The 12,582-nt window shown below is 49.2% G+C and overlaps 1 protein-coding gene across 2 annotated transcripts in view; it reads left to right on the top strand.

Moving 5' to 3' along the window:
- ABL1 (ABL proto-oncogene 1, non-receptor tyrosine kinase) overlaps positions 1-12,582 on the top strand; it is a 142,252-nt gene that overhangs the window by 109,451 nt on the left and 20,219 nt on the right. For both annotated transcript variants that reach the window (XM_086323453.1, XM_086323454.1), the window contains exons 3-4: positions 164-459; positions 8,166-8,438. In XM_086323453.1, the coding sequence (XP_086179579.1) occupies positions 164-459; positions 8,166-8,438 (569 nt within the window). The remainder of the gene's footprint in view (positions 1-163; positions 460-8,165; positions 8,439-12,582) is intronic.

Here is a 12,582-nt window from a genome sequence, read left to right as displayed (position 1 = left end):
CATACAGTTCTAAATGCATATATTTATATGGACCTGTTAAAATGAAGTAGATATTTAGGAATTTGGAGATTTTTTTTTTTTTAGTAATCACAGAAGAGTGAATGAAAACGAACGTGTTAGCTTTTAAAACTGACGTGTCCAGTTCGGGTGTTTTTCTTCTAAGGTGAAAAGCTCCGGGTCTTAGGCTACAATCACAATGGGGAGTGGTGTGAAGCCCAAACCAAAAATGGCCAAGGCTGGGTCCCAAGCAACTACATCACACCAGTCAACAGCCTGGAGAAGCACTCCTGGTACCACGGGCCTGTGTCCCGCAACGCCGCCGAGTACCTTCTGAGCAGCGGGATCAACGGCAGCTTCTTGGTTCGGGAGAGCGAGAGTAGTCCTGGGCAGAGGTCCATCTCACTGAGATACGAAGGAAGGGTGTACCACTACCGCATCAACACTGCTTCTGATGGCAAGGTAGGTGGCCCTAGGCAGGGATAGCAGTGGGCCGGGGCGGGGACCAGAGAACCTGCCGCTGGGCTGCTAAGTTCTTGCAGCAAAGCAAGCAGATGTTTGAAACAGCAGGTATCATCCCACTAACCTGGTCAAAGACCCTCTGTGGAGGAGCAGTCGTATGCAGTTAGAGGTCTGCAGCGTGATGTTCTTTCATTGTCCTCCTGGAGTGGTGTGGTCAGCAGTTTCATAAGACAGGTGGACTGTCTGTTGGGTTGTGGGCATACTTCTTACATTAAGACTCTCCCTTTTTAGAAAATCTCTTGTTATAGTAATTTATCCTTAGTGAGAATTCACACAATAGATGATTATTTTTAAAGTGAAAGATCACCTTAATAGTACCTCTCCAAAACAAGTGTGGTACGTGACCTTCTTCCTGTCGATAAAATCACATGTATGTGTAATATTTTAAAATAAACACGGGAGGGTTCAAGTCCCTGTCTAGGTACCAAAAAATAAACAAAATAAAAGATCTTTTAAAATAAACATGGGATCACATTATACCTATATATTTCCAAACCTGAGCTATAGTTTTGTAAAGGAGTTGATATATATGGTTTCTTGATCTTCCTATAAACAGTCATTAAGAGTCCATGAAGGGAAAGGAGAAATTAACGTTTACTGAGTTCCTACTATTCTTTTAAACCTCACTTTAGTCCTCAGGACAGATAGTGCTTTTATCTGCATTTTTGCATTAAGGAAATGAAGGTTTGAAAGTGAAAGTCACTTAGTTGTGTCTGACTCTTTGCGACCCCAGGGACTAGACAGTCCTTGGAATTCTCCAGGCCAGAATACTGGCATGGGTAGCCTTTCCCTTCTCCAGGGGAGCTTCCCAATCCAGGGATTGAACGCAGGTCTTCCGCATTGCAGGCAGATTCTTTATCAGCTGAGCCACAAGGGAAGCCCAAGAATACTGGAGTGGGTAACCTATCCCTTCTCTAGCTGATCTTCCTGACCCAGGAATCGAACTGGGGTCTCCTGTATTACAGGCAGATTCTTTACCAGCTGAGCTATCAGGGAAACCCCCAGTGAAGGTTTAGAGGGATAAAATTTCTTTGTTGAAGATCACATAGTGAGTCATCGATGAAACCAGGCTCAGATTCCACTGTCTGCTTCACGCTGTCGTTGAGGGTGTAGATAGGTGGATTGTTGGCATGGGTCCAGATGGTGTATGTATTTTTTAATAACGTGTAATGCATGCATATGGTTTAAAAACAAAAAAAAAAAGAAAATCAATTGCCGTGAAACATAATTCTGTCCCCTAATTCAGTTCCCCTGCCCAGAGGCAACCACTGTGACCAGTTTCTCCCATAGTTCCCATGCGTATACTTGTTTATACTTTTTAAGAAACACAAGTGATCCATAATATACACTGTTCCGCATCTTGCTTTCTCAATCTAATAATATATTTTGGAGATTGTTTTATAGCAGCACATTCAGAGCTGCCTCATTCTTCTTAATGACTACATAGTATGGACGAACCGTCATTTTTTTAAGCAGTTCCCTGTTGGCCAATTTTTAGGCCGTTTCCAGTCTTCTGCTATTATAATGCCGTTATGAGGTGGATTTCAAGCCTTTAAAAAAAAAAATCTCAGCTCCCTGTAAAAAAAAAAAAAGCTTTACACCACCATCCCATATACACACTAGTAACAGAAGGTTCAGGAAACCCTACTCATTAGTCTTACTGTATGTAATGCACTCTGATATTTTGTATACCATTCTGTTCTGTTCCATTTTAAAACATTCTGGACATAATCCACTAAATTTATTCCGTAGACCCCACTGGTGGGTCATGACCAGCATTTTGAAATTACACTGCACATACTTCTTTGTGTACGGTCCAAGTTATGCAAGATAAGTTACTAGAACTGATTGAAGGTTATTCGTATCTAAAACTTGTATAGATGGTGCCAGATTACTTTCTTTAGGAATTGTGCAGATGCATTTTCTCACCAGCAGTGTTGTGAGAGCGTGTTCCCTTTCCCCTCCTCAGCAGTATGTTCTCAGACTTGCAAAAACCTCTCTATCACTGACTGGTAAAGATGATACCTCATTATATTTACTATACCTGTGCTTCCTAAATTCATCTTTTCTTATAGATTTGAAGTATACCAAATTTACATTTGTATTTAGGTATATTCTCTTTCATTGGTCTGTCTGTACATATACCAATACCAGACTTTTTAATTGTACGACTTTATATTTTAATATCTGGTGGGGCTAGTCCTTTTTTTTTTTTGGCCAAACCTCGGCAGCAAGCAGGGATCTTAGTTCCCTGACCAGGGATCAAACCCATGCCCCCTGCATTGGAAGGCAGAGTCTTAACCATTGGACCAACCAGGGAAGTTCCTAGTCCCCTTTTCTTAATCTTGCTAGCATCTTCACGGCTATTCTCACACATTCATTTGTACCGTATAGACGCACAGTACGTGTCTTTTTTCAGTGTTCTCATCTGATGTTTTTCTGATCCTTTCCGTCACTGCCCATGTCTTTACACCAGCACCGGAGTCTGTACGACAAACAGCATAGTCTGCTGTTGGCGGGCGACCAGGGTGCAGCCTCATCAGCATGCTTTGCCGGCCATTGTTCTCAGCCCAGCTGTGGAGCCAGGTCCTTCCACTCCGCGGGTACATTCCAGGGTGCTGGACCCTTTGCAACCGTGCCTTCAGGCCGCAGGGGAGCCTTTTCAGTGAATTAGAACAGAGTGCACCACCCATGGCGGGGAGGTGATTTCCTGGAGCTGACAGCTTGCTTCCCATCTGTGCTGTTTACCGAGGGCGAGCCATGCTGCACCGCAGTAATCAGGCGAGGTCTGTACTGAACAGGATAATGGTTTCTTTTCCCTGGAGTTGTTTAATCAGCATCCTTGGAACAGATGCAGGGCAGGCATGATCTAGTTTGACAACTCATTAGCTGGGGGTTGGTCTGAAATATTGTTAAAGCGGGAGAGAGAGCAAGGCCTGCGTGGATACATAATCTGCAGCATTTGAGAGTCATCTAACGAGGAAGCCCGGCTCCCTGTCTGGAAGCTGATGTGTGCCAGGTGGGTTCCTTTTTCCAGGTAGTCCATGGGGAGCTGACCAGGCAGTGTCCACTGCTGGGCAGCTCATGAGCGTGTCCTAGGTTTCTTGACTCCCCTCCCCTCCTCTGCAAAGACTCTCCGTTCAGCTGTCCCAGCACCTGGAGACTTCTCAGCCCATGGGGTCATCAGGTCACACTCAAGGGGACTCCGTTGGGTGGGGTCGTATTCCTGGAATGAGTGGAACAGCCTCAGAGTCAGAGGGAGGGGGAGGTATTACAGCGGCGCGTGGGACAACGTGGCTCGGCACTGAAAAACGCTGCTCGCATAGCAGAGCTTTGATGCAATCCTTTTTGGATTTTGAAGGGGAAAATTTAAAGTTTGGTGGGAGAATAGGCCAGGGTTGAATAAGTTTAATTCTTATTTTCAAATTAGCTAATCTTTAGAAAACAACTGAATTTTTAGAAGATTCTTCTCTCAGGCCCCAAAGGATTTCTTTCTGCCTCCACCCTCTTGGCTCTGGTTTCAGCAGCCCTTGTGGCTGGTCAGTCAGCCTGGGGGCCCAGAGCCCAGGACTCCAGGAGTTTCAGGCTAGCCTCTTGGAAGGGCCATACCAAACAGCCATTGCTATTTCCTGGGTGTCCTGTGAGGCTTAACAATCTCCAGATACCCTGGAATTTGGTTTTTGTTCTTGATGCTTTCTTAAAGTCTGGAACCCTTTGCCAACAGAATTAAAGCGGAATTAAAGGCCGCTGTTCCTCCTCCACCACCCACCTCCGTCATTCTCCCGTTGTTTGGTTATTTGTGTCTCTATCTTTCTTACTTGGGGGGACGCCACTGCCAAGCCCCACAGTTCCTCACAGCCCTCGGTAAGAGTCTTTCCTTCTTTTCTTCAACGAGCCGCCCAGTTGGCGTTTATTTTTGTGGGCTGCTGAAGTCACAGATTCGGAGTTGGCAGGAGCAGAATCTGGGCTTTAGCAGAGGTGGCATGATGGGGCACCAGCTGTATCCCCTCTTGTGTCTTTAAGACCTGCCCGCCCTGACACTGGCTCAGCAGGTGCAGGCACCTGGTGAGAAGCCTGCTGAACCAAGCTGACCTTCCCTAGTCCAGGAGACCAGGGGGAATTATTAGTAAGGACTGCCTTCCTGTTGCTGTTTGAGGCGCTTGGGAGTTGCTGGGCAGGTGTCACTTCCTAGCCTCACAGCCTGTAAATAACACGTCCGAGGTGGGACGCCAAGGTCTAAGGCAGCCATAGGTTGCTCAAGCCCGATGAGCCCGTGAGCCTGGCTGTCAGGAGGAGAGCTGTTCCTGGTGAGTGTCTCTGACAGGCCCCATCTCTCGGGTCCCCGTGTGATTAGGAAGACGTGCAGCCCTGGCTGAGCACCCAGAGTGTTTACGTAACTGGGCGCATAGCATGGTGACATGCCATTCATAATGCTCATTTCACTTTCTCCTGTGCACATGCCATGAATTCCTGATGAAGATTCCCCCAGTTCACTAAGCAACATGCCGCTCACAGACCAGCCCTAATCAGAAGGAGGCCCCCAGACTTGACTCTTAGAAGATGGCTGTGCCGTACGTTGAAGGGAGAGCAGTGTCAATATTTAATAAATGTCAGGATGTAAATTTTATGTTGAAAGATGAACTGAGTCTCAGGGTCTGTAAATTTAATTATTGAGAAGGATAAAGTTTGCCCAGTCAGTGAAACCTCCCATCATTCTGAAATCTTTTAACAAAGGAGCCTGAGAGGGAATCAGCTGAGACCAAGAACAAATTCTGCATAAACTAGGGCTTAGGGGAGCCATTAGCATTCTGTGCAACTGAGTGAACTTGATCCTCGGGTTGGGGAGCACCGCTTTCAAGCTGACAGGGAGAAATGGGTAATGAGCCTCGCTCCCAGGCGACCTGCCCTGGGAGCCCAGCAGGCAGAACAGGCTTTCCTTCTGCCTGTGCTATGCACAGATTTCCAGGCTGGGAGGGTCACTCTGGTCCCAGGGGGGTGCCTCCTTGGAATGGCTTTTCCCTCCTGTCGTCACTCCTTGGTAGGAAAAGTGCCCACCAGCTGAGCAGCCGGAGAGAAAGGACTTGGGGAGCTGGGGGTGGTCTGCAGCCTGTAGTAGTGCAGTCAGACTTTTCCAGAGAAGGACAGGGATTAGGAGCTCTCCCCGCATCCCCCACTCCATCATCTTCTTGAATGGCAGGTGCACTGGTGACTTAACACTGACTGGGGTGCCGTGTCGTCAGTGTGCAGACATTAAGCTGAGGGCAGGCTCAGCAGTGCCCTCCTCTGCCCGCCCCGACCCCACCTCGTTCAGGGGACCTGCGGGTGGCCCATGGCCTCTCCCGAGAGCGGTTCACTCATGGCTTGGTCCTCGGCACTCTGAGGTGTGAAGGTGGGGCCTCCTCACCCTGACTGATCCTCCCACCCAGAGGCGCCCTCTTCCTGGGGGACAAGCTCCCCAGGGCTGCAGGATCGTTCTGCACAGTTATTGGGGTTAGAATTTTATTTTAGTAGAATTGCTACAAAAAGATTACAGATTATAAACCTCTAAGCCAGAATCATTCCTGAATATTCATTGGAAGGACTTATGCTAAAGCTGAAACTCCAATACTTTGGCCACCTGATGCAAAGAACTGACTCATTTGAAAAGACCCTGATGCTGGGAAAGCTTGAGGGCAAGAGGAGAAGGGGACGACAGAGGATGAGATGGTTGGGTGCATCACTGATTCCATGGACATGAGTTTGAGTAAACTCCAGGAGTTGGTGATGGACAGGGACGCCTGGCATGCTGCAGTCCATGGAGTTGCAAAGAGTCGGACATGACTGAGCGACTGAACTGAAGCCACAGTTTGCCACTGGCTTGCCTGATTTTTAAAAATTTGTCATCTTCCCAAGCAAAGAAAGATCTCTTATTAAGGACTCCAGTTTACCTCTTGAGAGCTATAGCTGGGGTCAGCTTGTTATATTTGTTGTTATTTCCTTCCTTTAAACTGTTTTTACTGCCTACAATTGCAGACATGCAGAGAGTAACGGAGCCTTCTGTTGCCAACAGCCGAGGCCGTGGCCCGGTCATAGGTGTTCTGGGCTTTCTCTTCCTGTTTTTTTTTTTTTTTTTTTTCTTAAGTAGGGAGTTAATACAGCTGTAGCTGACTGATCCTGTTCCTTCTGTCCCTCTTGCCTCAGGCATCACCACTGTCCCAAATCTGTATTCCTCCTTCCCACATCTTTGCAGTTTGACCAAGGCTTACAAACACCTAGTTGTGATTTTAAAGATCCGTTCCACCTTGAGCGATTGTCAGCTGCCCTTAGTGAGCCAGCAGAGTCACTTACATGCCTGGATCCCGAGTGTTCTCTGTGAATTTTAATGTGAATTGGTTTTGGTAAGGAAATACCCCTTCACTGCCTCACTGAACCAAAAAGAAGGAAGAAAGAGAGCTGTCCTGTCCTCATGCTGCTCTCTGCCAGCCTCTGCCTTCCTCCCCTCTGCACGTTCAGACCAGGACGCCACACGGAGGGGTTTGCTGTGGGGGTGCTCACCGGCCGTCAGTCTCAATTCCAGACTGACGTGTATTTGTGTCTCTATCCCTTCTCCTACTTCCCTGTGCTGGAGGGGGCCGTGTGGACTCTGTGTAGCCCTCCACACCCCCAATCTGTCCTGAGAGAGAGCTGGCAGGACATCCCACATGGGCACGCCACGGGCATTTGCAAGTCTTGGCCTCTGATGCTTCCTGCTCAGCCCAAATCGAGGGAGTAGGAATGAGAAGGAGATTTACGTTTTATTTAGTGATTTTCACCTCTAATCACTGTTGTTGCTGTTCAGTTGTTAAGTCCTGTCCAACTCTTTTGCAGCCCCATGGACTGTAGCCCGCCGGACTCCTCTGTCCATGGGATTCTCCAGGCAAGAAATACTGGAGTGGATTGCCATTTCCTCCTCCAGGGGATCTTCCCAACCCAGGGGTCAAACCCACATCTCTTGCATTGGCAGGCGGATTCTTTACCACTGAGCCACCAGGGAAGCCTGATCACTGTTTAGTTCAGTGATTAGTTTAGTTTAGTTCTAGACAATTATATCATTATAAGTTTAGGGTAATAAACATAATTATTATAATTCATTTTCTTTTCTAATCAGCAAATACTAAGTTCTCATCTTTACTAATTTAACCAACAACATTTGTTGAGTATCAGTTATGTGCTTGTATCTTTTTCTGGACACTGGGGACACAGGATAAAAGCGGATAGCCGAAGGGCTCTATTCTTATGAAACTGGCATTCTGGTAGATGGAGACAGACAGTAACCAAGCAGGTAGACCAGGAATCATCAGCCTGAGGTGAGTACAGTGCAGAGAAGTAAGACAGGTGATGAGAAGACTGATGCTGAGCCGTGACTTTGCGTTGGCCAGTCAGGGAATACTTCACGGACGCTGCCAGTGTACTCAGGCTGGTCACAGAGAACCAGACGTGTGGCAGTCAGGCAGGTGGAGGATTTCACAGAGAAACACAGCGTGAGTGATTTTCTCCACCCGGGGTCCTGTGTGGAGGGTGGTTGCTCTGAGGGGCTGCTGTGTGTTAAGGCCCAGCACACAGAGCCGGCCTCCTGAGTCGTTGGGCTCTGTCTGCTCGCTGGCTGAAGGCTGTCCCTGTCTCCTCAGCTCTACGTCTCCTCCGAGAGCCGCTTCAACACGTTGGCCGAGCTGGTCCATCACCACTCCACTGTGGCCGACGGGCTCATCACCACTCTCCACTACCCGGCCCCCAAGCGCAACAAGCCCACCGTCTACGGCGTGTCCCCCAACTACGACAAGTGGGAGATGGAGCGCACGGACATCACCATGAAGCACAAGCTGGGGGGCGGCCAGTACGGGGAGGTGTACGAAGGCGTGTGGAAGAAATACAGCCTGACGGTGGCCGTGAAGACCCTGAAGGTAAGCCCGGGACCTGCCCGGCGGGCTGTCCAGCGAGACCAGGCGCTCGCGGAGCCTCAGTTCCGGGGGGCCTGTTATCCCCTGGGGCCCCGCCGCGCGCCCTCCATCGCCTGCCTGCACGCCCAGCCCCGGGCCCGACTCCTCGGCACACGCCGTCTGGGTTTCTGTGAGCGGGTTGACTCATTCGCCTATTCTCCACGTGTTTCCACATATGCTGAGAGCTGAGAAGTGCTGTGGGTTTTTTTTTTTTGGTGTAAAACGATTAGTCATTTGAAGGAGTTTTTTCATTCTATGGCAAGGGTGTTTGAAAGCTGTGGGTTTCCGTTCAGTTTGTGTGGCATTTGAATCACTTCCTATTGAGTTAAGAGGGCGGGGGCGGGTGGGCAGGGAATCTCTTGAGTTTTGTAGGAGACAAAACCAAATCTGTGAATTTTTTTTTTTAGATGTGAGAGCAGATGCACCAGGTGTTTCTAGTAGGTTCCAGTTCTCTGTATTATGTGTCCAGACTCCTGAAAAGACGAGTGTGGGGCTGCCCCACCAGGAGGCGTTATGAAAACATGAGGGCTTCTTGCTAACTCAGATACCGTCTGTTCTGTGCCCTTACTGTGGCTTTCCCTCTCAGCTGATGCCTAGTGTTTTTCGTGTCCAGGCAGCTCTTAGGACGCCCAGGGAGAAGTTTTCATTTCCAGGCCTCCACCTCCTTAAAAGTGTGACCCACAGTTTTAGCTGTGGCGAGAGTGTCCCCTAGTGTTGACCTGCGTGGTTTTCACTTGTTTTAAATAAACTCCCAATTCCATTGAGCTGTGCCCAGGAATGGGAGAGAGGGGAGCCCCGTTTTGCAGCTATTGGCAAAGAAGCAGAACTGAAACACCCACCCCTGGGGAAACGAACCCGAGTGTGTATGCGCTTCTTCTCGAAGGTCGTTCGGGTGCACGTGGCCAGAACGCCTGCCCTTTCGGGACCCAGTTAATTCCCTGATGCCCTCATTCAAAGGCATGACAAAATAGAAGTTGTGGTTTCTGGTTGATACGAAGTGACACTTTAGAGAAAAGATCCCATTCTTTAGTCCCAGATACCAAAGGTGGCTTCCTGGCCTTCGTACTGACTGCGTCCCCTTAGCTTGGTCCTTGGATGCAGGATTGATACACTTGGTGAGGGGGTGGCATGGGTGTTTTGAGGACTCCTGTATGTTTTCCAGATAGTGAAGAATTTGGTAAATGCCTATCAGATTTTAAAAATCCTCTTATTTGCCAGACCCTGAGCTTAACACTGGGACTGTGACAAAGGAATCGGACAGAGTCCTTGGCCTTGGGCTAAGTCTAGGTAGTTAGAGCTGTCTAGCTGAAAGTAGGTAGTCTGAAAAGTGCAGGTGTCAGTCTCTCAGTTGTGTCCACTCTTTGCGACCCCATGGACCGTAGCCCAGCAGGCTCCTCTGTCCATGGAGTTCTCCAGGCAGGAATACTTGAGTGGGCAGCCATTCCCATCTCCAGGGGATCTTCTTGACCTAGGGCTCGAACCTGGGTCTCCTGCACTGCAGGCAGACTCTTTACTGTTGAGCCACCAGGGAAGCCCTACTTAGGTAGTCTAGTTAGTAGGAGAGATGGGTCGGTGTGCCACTCACTGCACCACGTGTGACGGAGGCTGTGATCGCGACAGGAGCTCAGAGCTGTAGTGCCACGTGGGGACAAGAGGAGGGACGGGTGAGCGCTGCTGGCCAGGGAGAGGGCAGGACGGGCCCCGAGCCAGCCACAGAGGAGGAACAGGGTGAGCGAAGGGACGGAGCTGGGAGAGGGAGGTAGGGGGCAGAGCAGACTCAGCACGTCTCAGAGCCCTCAAGCCCGCCTGAGGAGCTGGGGTGCTGTCCCGGAGGCAGTGGGGCACCCTGAAGGTTTTGATGCACAGGAAGAAGGTGACTGGATTCACCGCTCCTGGGGCAGCCCTGTCAGCAGGCTTCGAATGAGCTCAATGGAGGCCTGGCGACGGCAGGGAGACGCGTGCTCCCACGTCCCCATGTGACCATAGCTGCAGACCAGGCCCCGGGAGACAAGGCCTCGGCTGGCTTGCAGAACTGGTCAAGGCCCAGGCGCTACCCACACGCTTGCCAGGATTTGCCAAAGCCAAACAAGAGGAAAAGCACAAATAGACGGCAGTCTGGGAGAGGCCTGTTTGAAAACTTGAGGAGGTAGCAGTTGCACTTGGGAAAACCGTAGCCCACTAGCTGTGCCGAGCCGTTGTTTTCTGAGTGACTGAAGAAGATGCTTCTAGAGGAGAGGCTCCCTGGAGCTCGGGGGGTTTTTTATTCTACCCGTATATCACAATTAACTGGAAGTGGGTGCCTTCCAGAACGTACTTCTCTAATGATGTGTTATTAAGCTTTTTATACTTTTAATGATTTTCCCTAAGAGCCTTATTAACTTATGATCCCATAGTTCATGAAAAAGAAATTACAGAATATAGTTGCATAGATTTCTGTGACTAGTCAGTCATTCCCAGTGGCAGCTAATTAGGGAAGGGGGAGTGTGTCATTTTCTAGAGGTGGATTAACCCAGTAATAAGGTACTGAGCAATGGCTAAATAAACGATCCCTCCTTCCAGCACACCCTGCTCAGAAAGCGTGTGCGCAGTATGTTTCCCGCTTCTCAGATCAGCCTGCTGTCAGCATTTGGGGCGTTCATCCCCACTACAGACGTGGAGAGTTTGTGTGGGCTCTAAGTGGCAGTGGTAGCTGTCGTTTACTGATGCTCCCAACGTGCCTGGCAGAGTCTGAGTGCTTCATGCTCTGCATTGAGCATCTCATTTAATCCTTCCAACCTGAAGAGAAGGCTGCTGATTACCCCTTCCGTTTCAGAGTTGAGAGACCTGAAGCAGGGGGAGGTTCACTAACTGGCCTGGCGTCAGTTGCATGGCTGGCAGTGACGGAGGCAGGGCGTGAACCCAGACATCCTGCTGCAAAGCCCAAGTCTTTCTAAAAATTGTTACACAGCATCCGATTCCTCGTATACCATGAAGAATACACACAAACTACAGTTGCGCACCTTGAAAGTCACCTTTTCCCAGTCCCCCCCGCCCCGTTCCCTTCCCCCACAGGCTGTGATCTGCCTTTCTCTTGAAGACGCCTTGGGAAGTCCTCATGTTCTAGCCCAAGCTTTTGTCCATTTAGCCAGTTCTCACTGAGGCCCTCTTTGTCCTTCCTGTTTGGTATCGCGGGGCCCTCTGCAGACAGAACCAGACCCTCCTTAACCAGCGGGGGGAGCAAGGCCCTGCTCTTAACCACCACTCTGTACTGCTCCTCCAGGCAACACTGGTCTCTTTGCTTCAGGGCAAAAGGAAGACCAGAAGAGAGAAAAAGGGGACCCTAGGTTGACCCCTCTTGCCTGAAAAATCCCATGGACAGAGGAGCCTGGTGGCTGCAGTCCATGGGGTCGCTAAGAGTCAGACACGACTGAGCGACTTCACTTTCACTTTCACTTTCACTATCATGCATTGGAGGAGGAAATGGCAACCCACTCCAGTGTTCTTGCCTGGAGAATCCCAGGGACGGTGGGGCCTGATGGGCTGCCGTCTATGGGATCACACAGAGTCGGACATGACCGAATTGACTTGGCAGCAGCAGCAGTAGCAGCAGGTTGACCCCTGTGGTGGGAAACTGGAACTACAGCAAAGGCCTCCTGATGGGGAACGTTTAGTTTGAATTTTGACAGTCTTCAGTCTTGAGCTGTCTAGTAAAAGTTTGTACATCAGTCATCTTTGTATAAAACAGCTGTGTAAGTAATATAATTTGGAAAAGTCTGCCATTGATCTAATTGTGTTAATATTGACTCATAAGCTAGCTGACAAATTTACTGTTAAAATAGCAGAAAATCGCACTGTTGAAAAAAGTTGAAGCTTAGCCTGTACTCATTTGTTGACCTGTTTTTCCAGTAGGTGATATATATACATAGTTTCCTCCACCCTTGAGTTTAACGTCCTTCCGGAAATAGTCCACACCTGTGTTACCTTTCTTAACCACGTGGTAGCCTGCTATAGACACTGCTCTGAACCTTCTGTTACTGTATCTTGGAAGTTCCTCCTTGACAGTACTTGGAAGGTGGCCTTGTTTTTGGTTGGTATTTTAGTATCTTACCAGCCTTCCGTAGATGTGTGT

Source organism: Bos grunniens, chromosome 11 (assembly GCF_055505025.1).
Source record: "Bos grunniens cultivar Pamir isolate PY7600 chromosome 11, Bosgru_T2T1.0, whole genome shotgun sequence".
Lineage (NCBI taxonomy): Eukaryota > Metazoa > Chordata > Mammalia > Artiodactyla > Bovidae > Bos > Bos grunniens.
Note: the sequence above shows the minus strand (reverse complement) of the source record. Positions and strands in the feature narration are given on the sequence as shown.